The sequence below is a fragment of the Lolium perenne genome, chromosome 2 (genome assembly GCF_019359855.2).
Source record: "Lolium perenne isolate Kyuss_39 chromosome 2, Kyuss_2.0, whole genome shotgun sequence".
NCBI lineage: Eukaryota > Viridiplantae > Streptophyta > Magnoliopsida > Poales > Poaceae > Lolium > Lolium perenne.
This window is the reverse complement of record NC_067245.2, coordinates 42,933,819-42,953,329: the sequence shown is the minus strand read 5'-3', so window position 1 is coordinate 42,953,329 and position 19,511 is coordinate 42,933,819. Positions and strand designations below refer to the sequence as shown.

The following is a 19,511-nucleotide window of genomic DNA, read 5'->3' as shown; positions in this document are numbered from 1 at the left end:
TCATGTTCTGCATCTGTTCTTCTTCTTCGTCCACGCTTTCAAGCTCAACAGTATCGTCATGACCACCTGCTGCATGGCTACTCTGCCCGGATTGGAAATCGCCGCCGCCGGATCGTAACTTTGACTGCTCTGGCCTGGATGGAACGCACCCTCGCCTTCTTGGAAATTCACCACCTTTGCCTCGGGAAGCATTAAGGCGATGGGGTGAGTTCCCCTGCGCTCGCACGCTTCCAACCAGTGCACCCACTGAGAGGTCCGCTCAATCGGCTTCAACCGCCAGAAAATCTGGGTACTGGAGCTGCTCCACAAAGCATGCACACCAACAGTGTATGCTTCGGGATTAAGCCCGAAATTCACGGTCAACCACTCCTTCAACTGACTAACTCGCCATGTTTTTGGGTTTGTCAGATGCAAATCCTCACACTGAAACTCGCTCAGATCAGCTCCCATCGGAGTTGTTCGGACCGTGCCATGACCGAAGTAAACAACGAATTTTACTCTATCTGACATATCTGCTCACCTATACAAATTACAGACTCGTCAAAAAAATCTAGCACCTACACTCTAAAATAAATACTTTCTACCGGTACATATTTCAGTAACTAATCTGCGAAGCTAACGAACGCAACATGCATCATTACACGATCTAATATCAGGAATTAGGGTTTACCCTTAAAACGTGCCAAACACCTCCGTCAGCAGCTCAGCTCGTCCACCAGCAGCAGCTCCTCCACCACCACCAGCAGCTCCTCCACCACCACCAGCAGCTCCTCCACCACCACCACCACCACCACCAGCTCCTCCACCACCACCACCACCAATAACACCTCCACCAAAATGCTTCAAAATCTAACCCATGTATAGATCAGATGATTCTACAGCTTTTGGTGGTCAAACTACAGCAAATGGCTGGACAAATTGCTCAGCAATGAGAGAAAATGCTGCTGGCCAAAGAGCAAACGAGAGAGAGAAAGCAGATGAGCTGAGGCTGAAGGAGGAAGAAGAAGGGCAGAGCGCTCGGGCGAGGCAGCAGCGCGCGCGACGCATTTAATATCGCCTCGATTCGGGGTCGTCCTGCCCGACTCGGGCTCAGCGTGCCCGAAGTTACGGCCTCGGGATTCTCCGCCCCGACAGCATCTGCTCCTGTCCAGGGGACAGTCCGACACGGGCCTTCGGTGGCCGACACCCACGCTTCGGGGAGGAGCACCCCGAAATTTGCCTGACACGGCAGATTCACCTCGTCTCGGGCTCCTCAAACCCGATTTTGTAAATTCGGGTTCGCCCACCCGGACGGTGTATTATTTCTGAAATTAGCTGAAAACGAATATTATTTCTGGAATTAATATTAAAAAGTGTATTATTTAAAAAAAATTCGCCACTCGTCCAGCATGTCGTATTGTGTATTGGCCTGACTTCAAAGCCCAAAATAAACTGACCATCTCATACGAAAAAGTGCCTTGCCTAGACATGCAAAGCTGGGCGAATTTTTTTTAAATAATACACTTTTTAATATTAATTCCAGAAATAATATTCGTTTTTGGCTTATTTCAGAAATAACACACCGTCGGGGTCCGCTAACCCGAATTTGCAAAATCGGGGTCGGCGAACCCGAATTAGCAGAGTCGGGGCAGTGGAACCCGATTTCTTGAATAGCTCTGCTGCGGCGTGACAATAAAATATAACTCGGGGTAGTGGAACCCGATTTCAATTAATCGGGGTAGGTAAACCCGATTTTAGCTAATCGGGCCAGGTGAACCCGATTCCAATAAATCGGGATTGTTCAACCCGAGCACCAATTTTTCCCGCCTTTTTGCGTTCACACAGTTTCCCGCCCGCCCTTGCCGCCACTCCTTCCCGGCACCCTTCCCGCCAATCGTTGCCGCCACCATCTCCCGCCAGTTTTTGCAGCCACCATCTCCCGCGCTGGTGTCGAAATTTAGCCTATAAAAGCAGGCAGCGCTACTCTGGATTGCACAAGTTCTTGTATCTCTATCTTTGTGCTGTTTGCTCACTGTTAGCCATCATGAGTGTGCCGTGCTCTGACCCGGAGTTTAGGCCGGTGAAGGCGAAGGCTGCAAGTTTACCCCCGGGTGTGATCATGAGCGTTGTTGGTGCGGCCGTGTTGCTAAGGTTAAGCAGGTGGAGGATTTCTCCGACCAGTTCGGCATGAAATTTTTCATGTGTGCAAGCTATGAGCATGATCCACCCCGTAGTTCAGCTTCGTCGTCCACCAGGCCGCCGGTATGTTTCGACATAATTTTATGTTGGCTTAAATTTGTTTGTGAATTTGATTTAATCTTACTGTTTGTGTTGTAGTCTCCCCCGCCCCTATGCAAATGGTTTCACTGGATAGACACGGAGCAGCCGGATTGGGCGCGCGAGGAGGTTGAGGAGAAACAGCGCCGTGCGTGGGCAACGTTCTTTGAGGAGGAGCGTTGGGAAAAGGTTCGTGCTAATGAGAAAGCAGAGCGAGAGAGGCAGATACAGAAACTAAGGGCGGAACAAGCTCGTAACCGAGAGGTGAATCAGAAGAGGATGGATGATGAGGCTGCACGTAGGTTTGAAGAGGAAGAGGTTCGCAGGGAGGCTCGTGAAGCGGAAAGGAAGAGACTAAGGGAAAGAGCTGCTGAAGCGCAAGCGGCAGAAGAACGCGGCGACAAGTCTGGAAAATGGCCACGGTGGACGCAGGGAAAGTAGTGTGATGTGTCGTATTGGCTATGTATCTTAATTTCAGTTGTATCTTAAATTCCGTTGTAGTGTCGTTGTATCTTAAATTCCGTTGTAGTGATAAATCCTATTTTTATTTCAGCTGCAATGTATCTTCATTTATGTTTTAGTATTATTGTTTCCCGCCTAATTTTTCCCGCTCAGTTTTTTCCCGCCTTTTACCCCCGCCGTAATCTCCCGCCAATTTTTCCCGCTCACTTTTTTCCCGCCTTTTACTCCCGCCCTAATCTCCCGCCAGTTTTTCCCGCTCACCTTTTCCCGCCGAAAGTCGTCCCTTCTAGCCTATAAAAACCCCCCAGTGTTTCCTTCTGTTTCAGTGTATTCTCTCAGGAAGATGGATCCCCCATATAAGAATCCCCCCCATCTTTTCACCGAATCCATGGCCAAACCTCTTCTAGACGAGGCCCGCAAAGTGATGAGGGAGAGTAAGGTAGACACATTTGAGGAGTTCATCAGTAGCGACGCCTTGCTCCGTAAGGTGGGTACGGAGTTTGAGAAATATTCTTATGGGTGGCCATTGAAGAAGATGCCTGCTTGCAGCCCACGGGAGATAAGGTGTGAGCTTATCAGGTTGAATGAGAAGTGGAAGTCACTAACTTGGAAGAATGAACGAGATAGGGAAAGAGATTACAACTTTCCATGGCTGTGGACGGTTGAGAGTGAGGACGACGATGATATCTTTGAGCCTAGCAGCAAGGCGAAGAAAGCTGCATCGTCGAAGGGCAAGAGTGCCAAGTCCTCGAAGGGGAAGAGTGCTGCACCACCGGTCATCGACTCGGACGACGACTTCGAGCCTAGCACGAAGGCGAAGAATGCTGCATCGTCGAAGGGCAAGAGTGCCAAGTCCTCAAAGGGCAAGAGTGCTGCACCGCCAGTCGTCGATTCAGACGATGACTTCGAGCCTACCACCAAGGCCATGAAAGCTGCATCGTCGAAGGGCAAGGGAAAGGGTGTGCTGCGTTCTTAGTGTTTTAGTTATCAGTAATCATGGATCTTGTAGTATGTTGTAGCGATGGTGTACCATTTAATATGTTAGCAGAGAGTTATGTTGTAGTAGTAAGTTGTATCTTAATTATCGCTTGAAGTTCAATATGAAATGTTTGTTAAATAGAAATAGTAGTCATACATGGCGCATACAAATAGTAGTCATACATGGTGCATACAAATAGTAGTCATACATGGTGCATACAAATAGTAGTCATACATGGTGCATACAAATAGTACTCATACATGGTGCATACAAATAGTACTCATCTCACTGACCACGGCCCCTCCCTCCACCTCGCCTCGGTGGCGGTCGAGCCTGAAAAGGTGACGGCGAGTACATACGAACAGGTGGCTGGCGATGTCGGGGAGGAAGCATGTACCCCTGCTCGTGCCGATCGTATCTGCGTGGGATCTGGAGGTGGAGTTTGCTGTTGACTTGAAATCCAGTCTTGATAGCTCTGCTGTGTTTCGTCCTGATCGTGAGCACTGGACCAGAAGGATCGTGATCCGGACCCCGTCGACATATGTCCCTCACCTTTGATTAGATAAAAAAACCGTTAGTCGATCATGAGGAAATTCACACATGGTGCACAATTAATATGGATAGTGATGAATTGCGTACCCTCTGGCTCATCCATACGGGGACACCACCCGAAGTTAGGCATGGGAAATTGCTGCTCCATGCCGAAACCGGCACGCTGCCAATACTCGTAAGTAGGCTCCTGCTGCTGCTGGTTTTGCCACCCAGAACCTCCTGCCTGGTTAGGAGATGGTGGCCTCGGGCTCGGCGGTACCTCCATACGTGGGCGCGGGGCGTGCCGCGGCTGATGCACCTGCAAAGAGGGGCGAGGTGGCCGCTGTGCTGCTCGGTACTCGACAACATCCGAAGATCGGGTGCATGTGATAGTCGCGTAGATACGACGTAGTTTCTCCTGAAGACGCTGTGCAAAGGAGGCGTGGTGCTCATACCGTCCAAGAAGTGGGCCGGCGGAGAGCGACCGTTCATACTGGGCGGCGTCATCTTGCAGCTCCGCCGTCAACACGGCCTACAATTGTGAGCTCAAATTAGTAAAGTGTTGGCAAAATGTAGAAAAAATATAGTTGACTTCATCGCGTGATGCCGAGTGCCTGAAGTGGAGTGGCGAGGGTAGGTGTCCCACTGTGTCGAGGGAGCCATCTCAACTGGGTCACACGCCTGGCTCAGACGAAGTCGTGTCCTAGGCATGTACGCTCGCAAGTACTGCTGAAATTCCTGAAGATCAAACGGCTCCCTAGTGGCCCATGACACGGCCGGCGCATTGGCCCAACCAGCGATGTATGGACCCAGGAGCTGTACCCATCCGACAGCAGTCTTGTTCGCTCCTTTTCTGTTGTACCTGAAAATTAAATTGTACCCATCCGTCAATGAATGTCCAATTGATGTAATAACTGATGGTAAAATTAAATTGTACTCACGCGTGGACGCGTGGTGGTAGTGGAACTGTGGGAGGTGGTGGCTCGATCAACTGACGCATTCCAAACTGTCTCATGACCCTCTGCTGCGACATCTCCTCCACGAAGATATCGAAGATGATCTTCGCCTTCGTCATCCAGTAGGCCCAATCTCTGGTACACATCAACGATATACCGCCTGGGTATGTCTCGTCGCGGTGGTCCTCACTGTATGGCTCCCAACTAACATCGCTCTCCAGTAGTAGGTCAAACTGCTCTGTGAATGCTGGGTAGCAATTCCGCAGCTGATTATGCCCAAAATGTCTCTGCATAACATAACATAAGTATGTTAGTGTTGCATTTTATATAACAATATAAACAAGGTGTGTATACCTTCCGCGATGTCCATATAGAACCAAACGTCGGCATGTCGATGCGATCCGCGTCATACAACTCGTCTGGCGGCCAAGACCTAGCACCAATATCAGGGCGGCCGACGGGAAACCTCGTCCAGGACCAGAGCTGCAATAGGAGGGGGCAACCAACGATTCCAGAACCATGCGAGGTGAGCTGGCAACCCTTACACATACCTCGGTACGTAGCGGCTAAGACCGCAGAACCCCAGCTCCTCTGTGTGATGTCCTCTGCTTCTGTGGCCTCTGCTATCTCCTGAGCTATAGGGATGTACCGCGCACTGATCGTGTTCCCGTGATTGTCCGTGAACATCGTCTTCCCGAGTAGCCACATGAGGTACGCCTCCAAGCTGCGAGTGATCTGGGCCGCAGTCATCGGTACATCGGGGTATCCGAACTGCTCGATCTGTCAAGAAATATTCAATGTTAGGACTACATATTACGCGGTAATTAAGGCTTGATAAAATAAATGAAACTGTTACGAACCTGGAACTCGTGTAGCCACGCCTGACGAGGGCCGTGAGCCTCAAAAGAGATAGGCCCAACGCCCTCGCGAACACCAACGAAACGTGCATCCATGCTGTGCATCCATCCCACGGGTTCCTCCAATGGGCCGATGGGCTCACCAGCCAACGGAAGGCCCAGCAACATAGACACGTCCTCTAGAGTAGGAGCCATCTCACCCCAGCGAAAGTGGAAGGTGTGGGTCTCGGGCCTCCATCGATCCACTAAGCAGGTGATCAAAGTAGCATCGTAGTTCAGACGCGAAACGTTCTCTCGGGCCTCCACTAATCGAGCGAAAGGTAGTAGTCCAGCCCACTTCAACCTGCAAAACAAATGATGAAAAAGGTAAAGCAAGGTCCAATTCGAAGGTAAATTTCAAATTAAAGCTAAAACACCTACCTGTCTTCCCACTGAGGGTGTATCATCCAGTTCTTCTTTGGAGTACGGGTCTGCAGTGGGTCGATGCTCTGCGGGTCGGACTCCAAGTGCGATGCACGATGTTTCTGATCAATCACTGGATCGAGCAACGGGCGGGCCGCCATATCTGCAGAAAGATATCAAAAATTGTTGCATTGTTCAAAGATGATACAAATTAAACCATTGATCACAAAGTTTACAAATTAAAGCATAGTTCATACAAAATTCAAATTAAAACATAGTTCAGAAATATTACAAATTGTACCATTGTTCAGACTAATATGGTTCACACGTACTACAACTTAAGCATAGTTTATAAATATTACAAATTTTCTACTGTCTCCCTCTAGTTCTTCCCCTCCCACGCCTTCCTCGGTTGCCTCGCCTTCCTCGGTTAGCCGCCGCCGCTGCAGCTGCTGGGTAGAAAGTGGGACATAGGGGGTCCCTGTGTCCAAATTGGTTGCAGAGAAAACATTGCCTAGTTGGACCACCCGCTTCTGCTTCATCCATATCATTTCTAATGCGCCTTGTCTCCCGTCGACCTCTGTTTGTACGCAATAACCTTGGGTCAGGGATGTACCGCCTTTCATTTGGTATCACCGTAGTAAAATTTCCCACAACTCTGTATCCGACCATCTCGCCGGTCCAGGTGTGCAGCACAGCCTCTTTCGCGTAATATGGAGAGACGAAAGAGATTGAGTCCAGCCCTAGTTGTCTGGTAGCTGCCAGCACATGGGAGCATGGAAGGTGAAGCAACCTCGGTTTGTTGCATGTGCAGGCACACGATGGCCATTCTTCATTTCCAATTCTGACCTCATGTGTTCTCACCGCATTCACACAACCAAACTTGTCGGTTGGTAAGCGCACCTCAAACCTCCTTTCCTGATTACCGATGGCCAGAACAGTGTGTGACATACCCTTCTCCATCTTGACATCCATATATTCCATAATGGCCTTACAGTAAGGAGTGTTTGGATTCTCAAGCATATGCTTCAAAGCCAACTCCCGTCTCTCTTTGAAATAATTCATAGTGCCATATAAAATACCCTCCACAAGGGCTGTCAGCGGCAATGCCCTATTTCCCCTAAGCACGAAGTTGTATGACTCAGCTAGGTTGGTAGTCATCACACCATACCTAGCTCCATGTGTGTCATGCAGCAAAGACCACCTTTCTAATGGCTCGTGCTCTATCCACTCTGCAAAATTTTTAATCCGTCGTCCAGGCCTCCTTCTAGTATTGGGTGGGTCAAATCCAGGCAGGTCACATAGCCCAATAGGATCTGGCTCGGGACCTACTGGAACCTGTGTACCTGTGTACACAGCTGCTGCATGAGCTGCTACTAATGCAGCTCGGGCGGCTAACCTGTCCCGCACATGGTCCTTAGTGAACTCATCCAGCTTGCCGCGGAGAAAAGTGTACTTGCATTCTTGATTCTGCTTGCACAACTTCTTGAACAGATTCATAAGACCCTTGCTCCTAAACTGCGAGAAGAAATTGGCCCCCAGGTGGCGCATGCACCACCTACTCTGCATATCCTGCCATGGCGTCTCTTCATCAGGTCCGGCTTCTACCAGAGTCTTGATAGCCGCAAGTATACCTGCATGCCTGTCATGTAGCACGCACACATTTTCGCGATCTTTCACTATCGATTTTTTTAACTGCCTGAAGAACCATAACCAGCTAGCAGTGTTCTCGCTCTCAACAAATGCAAATGCGAGAGGCACACATCGATTGTTGCCATCCACTCCAATTGCTGTCAGAATCTGTCCCTTGTACCTCCCAGTTAGAAAAGTTCCATCTACACACATCACCGGACGACAGTGCATGAAAGCCTCGATGCATATGCTGAATGCGAAAAACACCTGTGCGAGAACCCCGACATTAGGGAACTCAGGTATCACAAAGTCTTGTATGTCCACATGGGTGCCGGATTCCGGTCCTTCAATGTCTGCAGGAGACGGACGACACCGTCATAAGCATCATAGAAGGTCCCGAATCTGTTCTCCAAAGGCCGTCTGCTTAGCCCTCCATGCCTTGCCATATTCAATTACATACTTATAATGAAGGTGAACTCTTCTCTGGATGGCTTTAACCCCCATTGCTGTATTCTCTACAATCTCCTTGTAGAACAGGCGAGCAATAAGAGTGGATGTAAGGTTTCGGTGATCCTTCAACATACTCTTAAGGACACATGTGTGCGGCACGAAATCGCTCACCACCCATGTTGTGTCATACTTCGGACAGTACCCATGCACCCTTGATGGACATCTAGCATCGCTGCAGACCACTGTCAAGAATTTCTGACTTGAAACGGTGGTTCTGAATACCCTTTGCGTGTTCATTGCCCACTGAGTGATTGCTTCCTGCAGATGTCTCGTGTCAGCATAGCGAGCACCAACAGAGATGGTGTTCATGCTGGACTCCCAGGCAGAATCGTGCCGATCATCGACTATCCTTGCCTCCGACACATCATGGTTCCAAGAAGAGGGGCTCGGATCCGCCTCTTCGTTATCATCTGAAGTATCGGATCCACCGGATTCATCTCGAGTCAACCTCATTGTCCACTCCATCCTCGTCTTCCTCGTCCATCATGTTCTCGCATCTGTTCTTCTTCTTCGTCCACGCTTTCAAGCTCAACGCATCGTCATGACCACCTGCCGCATGGCTACTCCGCCCGGATTGGAAATCGCTGCCGCCAAGATCCGAACTTTGACTGCTCGTCCTGGATGGAATGCACCCTCGCCTTCTTGGAAATTCACCACCTTCGCCTCGGGAAGCATTAAGGCGATGGGGTGAGTTCCCTCGCGCCGCACGCTTCCAACCAGTGCACCCACCGAGAGGTCCGCTCAATCGGCTTCAACCGCCGTAAAATCTGGGTATCGGAGCTACTCCACAAAGCATGCACACCAACAGTGTATGCTTCGGGATTAAGCCCGAAATTCACGGTCAACCACTCCTTCAACTGACTAACTCGCCATGTTTTTGGGTTTGTCAGATGCAACTCCTCGTACTGAAACTCGCTCAGATCAGCTCCCATCGGAGTTGTTCGGACCGTGCCATGACCGAAGTAAACAACGAATTTTAATCTATCTGACATATCTGCTCACCTATAAAAATTACATACTTGTCAAAAAAATCTAGCACCTACACTCTAAAATAAATAAAAATCTAGCACCTGCAGTCCTAAATAAATACTTTCTACCTGAAGCTAACGAACGTAACATGCATTATGATTACACCATCTAATATCAGGGATTAGGGTTTACCCTTGAAGCGTGCCAAACACCTCCGTCAGCAGCTCAGCTCCTCCACCCCGCAACAGCTGCACCACCACGCAGCAATAGCAGCACCACGAAGCAGCACCACCTCCACCAGCTCCACCACCACCAACAGCTCCACCAACACCAACAACACCTCCACCAAAACGCCTCAAAAACTAACCCATCTATAGATCAGCTAATTCTACAGCATTTGGTGGTGAAACTACAACGAATGGCTGGATAAATCGCTCACAAACGAGGAAAAATGGTGCTGGACTGAGAGCTAACGAGAGAGAGAGAGACAGAGAGCAGCAAGCTGGAGGAGGAAGAAGATGGTCGAGCAGCGCTGCGTGCGAATTTTATCTGCCGCGCTTCGGGGTCAGTGCGCCCGAATCGCGCGACTCGGGGTCGCCCCACCCGAAATTGCCGCATCGGGATTCCTCTCCCCGACACGATGCCGCGGCCAGGGGACAGGCCGACACAGGCCTTCGGTGGCCGACAGCCACGCTTCGGGGACGAGCAACCCGAATTTGGCCTGACACGGCAGATTCGCCTCGTCTCGGGCTACTCAAACCCGATTTTGTAAATTCGGGTTAGCGGACCCCGACGGTGTATTATTTCTGAAATAAGCCAAAAACGAATATTATTTCTGCAATTAATATTAAAAAGTGTATTATTTAAAAAAAATTCGCCAAAGCTGGCCCATGCACGCGGCCTTTCTAGTGCTCGGTAGGGAATGTTTGGGCTGCTAGACCAAGTCAACCAAGCGATGGGGATGATCACGTGCGAGCGAGCTCGTTTATGCGTACAGGAAGCGAACCGGTATTTTACATAAGGGGTGGCATTACCTGTAAATTCAACTGAAAACAAAGGGTAATTCAAAAACGGACGAAAATTTTGGGGAGAAACCTTACTTCCTTTATTAGTAGGTATAGATAATAGATTATGTTTACATCAATTAGATTTAATTGGTTTATTAGTTCGGAATTGCGAACAAATAAAAATAAAAAAATACTTGCCTTTCACGGCGCAGTTTTTTACGTCCTCCCGGTGCAACGCACGGACAATTTTCCTAGTAGTGTCCTATAGAGTTACAATGAAGCCTTCTTGTCGCGCTGTCCCGGGCCATGGCCCTAGTGGCCTGGGCCCTGGATCCACCCCTGCTCCCTAGAGCGGGCGCAGCTTCCCATTGCTGCGGCTCCTTGCTGATCCTAAGTTGTAAAATTTGATGATACTAGTAAATAGTACCTTAAAAGATCGAAAAGAAACATAGATACTCTGGGTTGAAATTGGGTGGTTATTTGATGGTACTAGCCTAGAGAAAGTAGCAAATTTTGGTACGTGCCTGTTAAAGCAAAAGACTTCTCGGAAGTCATTCAGCTCGAGTTGAAAATGCTCGACAAATACTGGAAAAGTTGGGGGATCAATTTAAGACAAAATCCGCTTAATGAACTTCGAGGGTTAGGAAGAATTTCCACCTGACGAATGAACAAATGAGCAGGAGTAGCTAGCGGTATGTGTATGCGATGTACAGTACAGTTCATGAAGAGAATTGCTCGCATCATAGAGATCCGGCGAGAGATGGCTATTCAAAGCCGACAATAATGCCATTATAATCTCACTAAGATCACATCCGTATAGCGACCGAACCACCGGTTGGTACGCCATGCAGCAAGATGGAACGTTCAGATCTCGCAGTCCAAGTTGCAAAACAGAAACAAGATCAACTAGTCCATTAACAATTTAGCTAGCTTCTGGCTGGCACCATACACGCATCGATCTATATTGACTTTCATTTCTTCCCGTTTTCTCTCTTTTATTCCGCGGGAAGAAAACTGTTCGTCCGGAAGAAGGGGCTTGCATTTGCGGAGTTGCTAGCTAGCTGTTCAATACTCAGGTCAGACAGAGGACTTGTTCTTTGTCACTCTGTGGACTTCGGAGCTCCGTGGTGCTGCATATATTTGCCGTTGCCGCACTGCGTATACCACCACCCATGTCAAGCGAATTCGCCGTGACTGCGATGCCCTGGTGAAACGATCGAAACGTTGACACCGTGTTCGTAGTTGGGAACTAACGGTTGTTGGTTTAGCATATTCTAGTGGCATATGTGGCGCCGAACAGTAAGTAAACATAGTGATATGTTTTGATCAGCCAGCTAGACTGACATTCTCCCTTGTAGCCGTAAAACAAGTTAGAAGTTCAGACAGATTCAGAGATTAATTAATGGTTCAGACCCAGTTAATGTGTTAACTATAGACCCTACTTGGGAAAGAAGGTTATCCATCCACCCTGCCCTCCAAGCATCTGATCTAAAACCCCACTCTTCCTTCCCGGACTCCTAGGCCTGACAGATGTGGACATTCCACATGCCTATACGTTCAATACTCCTCAGGGTCAGCGCTCCGGAGTTCAGATCAGATGCTTGCTGAGTTGTGTTAGCATGTTCCCCGCACCCCTAGAGAACACGAGTTTCCTGATTAAGTAATGCAGACAAGACAAACCCTGCCAATTCCTCTAACCAAGTCCCAACCCTCACATCGACTCCGAACCGGGTGTACAAATAGACGTGCAGAGCTGCTGCATCTTCACACCTCAACCACACTCAAGTTTCCACTTCCAGTCTCCTGCTTGCCAAGCGGCCAGGTCAAGTGCTTCGACCTCAAAGATGGCTAGCAGGGTTGCGATCTTGGTGTCGTGTGCGCTGCTCTTGGCGGCGACATGGCAGGGTGCGGTGGCGGCACCTCGGCTGAGGGTCGGGTACTACCAAAAGAAGTGCCCGGCGGCGGAGTATATCGTTAAGGGGGTCGTCGGCAAGGCCCTCAAACAGAACCCCGGCCTCGGCGCCGGCATCATCCGCATGGCCTTCCACGACTGCTTCGTTCAGGTACGTGCTCCTAATGGCTTGCTCATGCATGTGCTGTAAAACATCGAAGATCGAATACGTGGTTGACGTTGCCCATGTATGCATGCGCATTGCAGGGCTGTGACGCGTCGGTGCTGCTGGACCCGACGGCGGCGAACCCTCGGCCGGAGAAGCTCGGCGCGCCCAACTTCCCCAGCCTGCGCGGCTTCGAGGTGATCGACGACGCTAAGGCGGCGCTCGAGAGGTTCTGCCCAGGAGTCGTCTCCTGCGCCGACGTTATCGCGTTCGCGGCCCGCGACTCCGCCTACTTCCTCAGCAACTACCGCATCAACTACCAAATTCCATCGGGGCGGTTCGACGGGAGCATCTCGCTCGAGACCGACACGTTCGCCTTCCTACCCCCGCCATTCTTCAACCACTCGCAGCTCGTCGCCAGCTTCAAGGCCAAGAACATGAACGAGGACGACCTCGTGGTGCTCTCCGGCGCGCACTCCATCGGCCTCTCGCACTGCTCCTCCTTCACCGACCGCCTCCCCCCGAACCCCTCCACCATCAACCCTGCTCTCTCCACCCTGCTGCAGAGCAAGTGCCCCGTGAGCCCAAATTTCACTAATGACCCCACGGTGGATCAGGACATGGTGACACCAAACCTATTGGACAACCAGTACTACAAGAACATACGGAAACGCAATGTTCTCTTCACCTCTGACGCGGCGCTGGTAACATCGCCCCTGTCGGCGAGGAAGGTGTATCAGAACGCTTTGTTCCCCGAGGTGTGGGAAAAGAAGTTCGAAAGGGCGATGGTCAAGATGTCAGCTATCGAGCTCAAGACCGCTGCCAACGGCGAGATCAGAAAGAACTGCAGGGTTGTCAACAATTAGGTTTGCTGGGTGTTCACGAATCTGCAGTTACATTTGAATGTGTGTGCACTCGCTGTACTTATAGTAATTCATTCGTTGCATTTAATTTGCTATTAGTTTCCTTGGGACATGTTGTTTCACCTCTATTGGTGCATTCAGCTGATCATGTTGTAATGCTATGTTCATAGAATTGTGTTTTTGTAATAGGTGACACGTGAGTGAATAAAGGGTTTTCAGTTTTCGGCTTGTCCAGGAAAATATACTTTTGTGATCCAATGTACTGTATGTGGGGTTTTAGGAGTACTAGCATCTCGTCAGATAGTCACAAAAGTACGAATACAGATTGTTAGGGCAATATACTTGTTGTATTACCAGGGGCCAAACGCCACAATATATAGTACATGTACAGGTGCAAATATGCAGGAAGCCTCCTAACATATGGGGAAACTACAATATACAGATATATAGATCTAACATCTCCCCTCAAACTTATGGTGGATCCACAACACTGAGTTTGGAGAGTAAGAAGTCATGCTGCGCTCGAGTTTGTGCCTTGTAAAGAAATCCGCCAACTGCAAATCTGAAGGCACATAATGAACCGCAACAACCTCATCCTGCACCTGAGCACGTGTATAAAAAGCATCAACACCAATATGCTTAGTCAGCTCATGCTTGACCGGATCACGTGTAATACTGATAGCACATGTACTGTCAGGCAAAAGTGAAGTGGGTGTCGTAACAGAGACCCAAAAATCTGCAAGCAACCACCGTAACCAGGTCACCTCAGCAATCAACAAAGCCATAGCCCGCAACTCAGCCTCAACACTCAAACGGGAAACCGCTACATGTTTCTTCGTCTTCCAAGCAACAAGCGAACCACCAAGAAACACACAGTAAGCAGAAAGTGAACGACGATCCGCGGGATCATTCGCCCACGTAGCATCCGAGTAGCACTGGAGCTGGAGAGAGCTGGAATGAGGAAAGAAAAGGCGACGAGTGATCGTGCCACGAAGATAACGAAGAACACGGAGGAGATGATTGTAGTGAACAACGGTAGGAGCTGAGACAAACTGACTCAGAATATGAACAGGATAAGAAATATCAGAACGAGTGACAACAAGATAAACAAGACTCCCAACAAGATGACGATAACGGGTGGGATCAGGAAGAGGATCACCATCAGTAGGAGGAAGCTTAACATTAAGGTCCATAGCAGTATCAACCGTGCGCTCATCCCCAAGAGCAGCATGAGCAAGAAGATCCTGAATGTACTTTTCCTGAGAGATAGAAAAGCCATGAGAAGTGGAAGAAATCTCAATGCCAAGAAAATAGCGAAGAGGACCAAGATCAGTCATAAAAAACTGATCTCGAAGACGAGCCTTGACAATGGCAATATACTCAGGATCATCACCAGTAATGATCATATCATCAACATAGAGAAGAAGAAGAGTGCATCCACGAGGAGAAGTGTGAACGAAAAGTGCTGGATCATGAAAACTAGGAGAGAAACCAGCAGCAGTCACCACAGAGGCGAAGCGCTCAAACCAGGCACGAGGGGCCTATTTCAGACCATGGAGAGAACATCTAAGACGACAAACCATCCCATCGGGAACAGAATACCCAGGAGGAGGCTGCATGTAAACCTCCTCACTCAACTCGCCGTTAAGAAAAGCATTCTGATCATCAAGCTGGGTGTTGACGCGTAAAACACACGCCCGTTGGGAACTCCAAGTGGAAGGTGTGATGCGTACAGCAGCAAGTTTCCCTCAGTAAGAAACCAAGGTTTATCGAACCAGTAGGAGTCAAGGAACACGTGAAGGTTGTTGGTGGCGGAGTGTAGTGCGGCGTAACACCAGGGATTCCGGCGCCAACGTGGAACCTGCACAACACAATCAAAATACTTTGCCCCAACTTAACAGTGAGGTTATCAATCTCACCGGCTTGCTGTAAACAAAGGATTAATCGTATGGTGTGGAAAATGATTTTTGTATGCGAAGAACAGTAAAGAACAATGTTTGCAGTAGATTGTATTCGGATGTAAAAGTATTGGACCGGGGTCCACAGTTCACTAGTGGTGTCTCTCTAATAAGAAATAGCATGTTGGGTGAACAAATTACAGTTGGGCAATTGACAAATAAAGAGGGCATAACAATGCACATACATATCATGATGAGTAAAGTGAGATTCAATCGGGCGTTACGACAAAGTACATAGACCGCTATCCAGCATGCATCTATGCCTAAAAAGTCCACCTTCGGGTTAGCATCCGCACCCCTTCCAGTATTAAGTTGCAAACAACAGACAATTGCATTAAGTATGGTGCGTAATGTAATCAACCCAAATATCCTTAGACAAAGCATTGATGTTTTACCCCTAGTGGCAACATCACATCCACAACCTTAGAACTTTCTGTCATTGTCCCAGATTTAATGGAGGCATGAACCCACTATCGAGCATAAATACTCCCTCTTGGAGTCACAAGTATCGACTTGGCCAGAGCCTCTACTAGCAACGGAGAGCATGCAAGATCATAAACAACACATATATGATAGATTGATAATCAACTTGACATAGTATTCCATATTCATCGGATCCCAACAAACACAACATGTAGCATTACAAATAGATGATCTTGATCATGATAGGCAGCTCACAAGATCTAACATGATAGCACAAGAGGAGAAGACAACCATCTAGCTACTGATATGGACCCATAGTCCAGGGGTGAACTACTCACACATCAGTCCGGAGGCGATCATGGCGATGTAGAGTCCTCCGGGAGATGATTCCCCTCTCCGGAAGGGTGCCGGAGGCGATCTCCTGAATCCCCCGAGATGGGATTGGCGGCGGCGGCGTCTCTGGAAGGTTTTCCGTATCGTGGCTCTCGGTACTGGGGTTTTCGCGACGAATGCTTTAAGTAGGCGGAAGGGTAGGTTTAGGGGCGACACGAGGGCCCCACACAACAGGGCGGCGCGGGCCTAGCCCTGGCCGCGCGGCCCTGGCGTGGCGGCGCCTCGTGGCCCCACTTCGTAACTCCTTCGGTCTTCTGGAAGCTTCGTGGAAAAATAAGACCCTGGGCGTTGATTTCGTCCAATTCCGAGAATATTTCCTTTGTAGGATTTCTGAAACCAAAAACAGCAGAAAACAACAACTGGCTCTTCGGCATCTCGTCAATAGGTTAGTGCCGGAAAATGCATAATAATGACATAAAGTGGGTATAAAACATGTGAGTATCGTCATAAAAGTAGCATGGAACGTAAGAAATTATAGATACGTTTGAGACGTATCACTGGGACACAGACCAGCGTCGAACAGAAGCAACAACAAGGAGAGTACGCACAGTGGTCATATGAGCCACAAGGGAAAAAAGTCTCATCATAGTCACGTTCGTGCTCCTGCTGAAAGCCACGAGCCACAAGACACGCTTTATAGCGCTCAAGAGATCCATCAGAGCGGGTCTTAATTTTATAGACCCACTTACACGTGATAGGATGAACACCAGAAGGGGGAGAAACAAGATCCCAAGTGCCAAGCGTAGCGACCTCCTCAGCCATGGCCAGCTGCCATTCAGGATGACGCTCGGCATCCCGATAAGAAGTCGACTTGGAAACGACAGAGAGACCATACTGACTAGGAGAGTAACAGGCTGGAGCACGACGATGACGAACAGGCCGTGAAGGAGGATGCTCATCGGCAGAAGACAACTCACCAGAAGAATAGGAAGAAGGGACAGCATTGGAAGGATCCGAAGCCGGAGAACGGGGAGTACTAGGGGAACTAGACGGAGGAGAGGATGGTGCCGAAGTCGAAGGGGCGCATCAGAACTAGGAGTGGGAGGAGAAGGGACTGCAGGGGGTGCATCCGGAAAAAGAAGAAAAGAGATATCATCCACCGGGTAAGTACCTGTAACATCCCAAATTTTCCAAACAAAGAAGAAAAAGAAATTTTCCTTTTTCAAAAGTTGGAGCCAACAAAAACTTTTATTTGCATATTGTGCTATGTATAGTGCTCATACTTAATTCTTGTGTTTTTGCCATGATGATTGGTGTGTGCCTAGGAAGGATGCTAAAACCCTACCTTTGATAGTTTGAGATCACAAAGTGGAGCAAAGAAGAAGATAAGAAAGAAAATAGAAAATTGCAAAAACCCTCACATATGGCTTATGGCCATTTTTGAAAATACTTAACCTAGGCCAATTTGACTTGTGCCAATGGTTTAATAATGTTTCTAAACACTTAATAACACATTTGGAATCAAAGAAACTCAAATCAAATCAAATTAGAATTCAATTTGAGCTCACATGACATAATGGTCAAATCTGCCATTTATCTCATGATGCCCACTTTGAGCCCCTGGATTAAGAGTTTTCTAAACCAAACACCCCCAACTCTTTGCACCTCATCCAAGATTTCATCAAGATAAACACTTTGGATGTTGACCACTTTGACCAGATCTTTTTCTATTGCTCAAAATAGTCAAGCCAATATGCCATGTTGAAACAGATTCTAGATTCCCACCCTTTTTAGAAATTTCACCAAACCTTTCCAAATTTCAAACTAATGCCACACTTTGTTACCCAACATTATATAGAACACATCCATGAAAGTTTTTGGCCAAAATTCAACACAATAGAGACCTTTGCTTGTCACATGAGAAGTACACATAGTGTAGAATAAAAGTACAAACCACTTTTTCAACCACTTTTCACTTTTCTCACCCTCTCTCTATTGTCGTCCTTGATAGTACACATGTACCCTAAAAGCACCTCAATGAAGTGACCCAACCTTGCCATGATCACCATGCCCAAGCATGACACTGTAGGATAACGTTGCATAGAAAACAAAAATTTTCCTACCGCGAACACGCAATCCAAGCCAAGATGCAATCTAGAAGACGGTAGCAACGAGGGGGTATCGAGTCTCACCCTTGAAGAGATTCCAAAACCTACAAGATGAGGCTCTTGTTTCTGCGGTAGACGTTCACTTGCCGCTTGCAAAAGCGCGTAGAAGATCTTGATCACGATCGCTTCCGGCGCCACGAACGGGCAGCACCTCCGTACTCGGTCACACGTTCGGTTGTTGATGAAGACGACGTCCACCTCCCCGTTCCAGCGGGCAGCGGAAGTAGTAGCTCCTCTTGAATCCGACAGCACGACGGCGTGGTGTCGGTGGTGGTGGAGAAGTCCGGCGGAGCTTCGCTAAGCGTGCGGGACGTGGTGGAGGAGAGAGGCCGCTAGGGTTTGGGGAGAGGGGGCGCCGGCCACTATAGGGGTGCGGCCACCTTGTGGTTCTTGGGTGACCGGCCCCCTCCCCTTGGCCCCTCATTATATAGGTGGAACCCCAAGTGTTGGTCTCCAAGTCTTCGAATAAGACCCGAACCAAAAACCTTCCATATGGTGGGGAAACCTACCCAAGCTAGGACTCCCACTAGAGGTGGGAGTTCCACCTCCCATATGAGGGGGGGGTGGCCGGCCCCCTAAGGGGGAGTCCACTTGGGACTCCACCCCCACTAGGGTTGGCCGGCCATGGAGGTGGAGTCCCATGTGGACTCCACCTTCCTTGGTGGTTTCTTCCAGACTTTTCTAGAACCTTCTAGAACCTTCCATAGAACCTTCCGCATCATTTTAATTCACATAAAATGACATCCTATATATGAATCTTATTCTCCGGACCATTCCGGAACTCCTCGTGATGTCCGGGATCTCATCCGGGACTCCGAACAAATATTCGAACTCCATTCCTTATTCAAGTTCTACCATTTCAACATCCAACTTTAAGTGTGTCACCCTACGGTTCGTGAACTATGCGGACATGATTGAGTACTCACTCCGACCAATAACCAATAGCGGGATCTGGAGATCCATAATGGCTCCCACATATTCAACGATGACTTTAGTGATCGAATGAACCATTCACATACAATACCAATTCCCTTTGTCACGCGATATTTTACTTGTTCGAGGTTTGATCTTCGGTATCACTCTATACCTTGTTCAACCTCGTCTCCTGACAAGTACTCTTTACTCGTACCGTGGTATGTGGTCTCTTA

General features: G+C 48.7%; 4 protein-coding genes and 1 long non-coding RNA gene across 5 annotated transcripts in view; 2 read left to right on the top strand and 3 right to left on the bottom strand.

Moving 5' to 3' along the window:
• Positions 1-13,669, top strand: part of LOC127329897 (peroxidase 2-like) — a 212,230-nt gene extending 198,561 nt beyond the window's left edge. Inside the window, exon 3 of the mRNA XM_051356307.2 lies at positions 13,576-13,669. The gene's annotated coding sequence lies outside the window, so the exon portion shown is untranslated. The remainder of the gene's footprint in view (positions 1-13,575) is intronic.
• On the bottom strand, positions 3,881-4,805 carry LOC127331946 (uncharacterized). Its single transcript, XR_011751554.1, has 2 exons — positions 4,337-4,805; positions 3,881-4,249 (listed from the first exon to the last, which is right to left on the bottom strand). It is a non-coding gene; the product is annotated as an uncharacterized lncRNA (long non-coding RNA).
• On the bottom strand, positions 5,166-7,754 carry LOC127331942 (serine/threonine-protein phosphatase 7 long form homolog). Its single transcript, XM_051358177.2, has 4 exons — positions 6,462-7,754; positions 6,045-6,384; positions 5,539-5,964; positions 5,166-5,471 (listed from the first exon to the last, which is right to left on the bottom strand). Exons 1-4 carry the CDS (start codon positions 6,602-6,604, stop codon positions 5,166-5,168), a joined length of 1,215 nt encoding a protein of 404 aa, XP_051214137.2. The 5' UTR covers positions 6,605-7,754.
• LOC127328401 (uncharacterized) lies at positions 7,187-8,288 on the bottom strand. The gene is made up of 2 exons (XM_071825317.1): positions 7,293-8,288; positions 7,187-7,201 (listed from the first exon to the last, which is right to left on the bottom strand). The coding sequence occupies exons 1-2, from the start codon at positions 8,286-8,288 to the stop codon at positions 7,187-7,189; spliced, it is 1,011 nt and encodes a 336-aa protein (XP_071681418.1).
• LOC127331941 (peroxidase 2) lies at positions 12,332-13,669 on the top strand. Its single transcript, XM_051358176.2, has 2 exons — positions 12,332-12,624; positions 12,720-13,669. Exons 1-2 carry the CDS (start codon positions 12,406-12,408, stop codon positions 13,482-13,484), a joined length of 984 nt encoding a protein of 327 aa, XP_051214136.1. The 5' UTR covers positions 12,332-12,405; the 3' UTR covers positions 13,485-13,669.
• Positions 13,670-19,511: the final 5,842 nt, after the last annotated feature.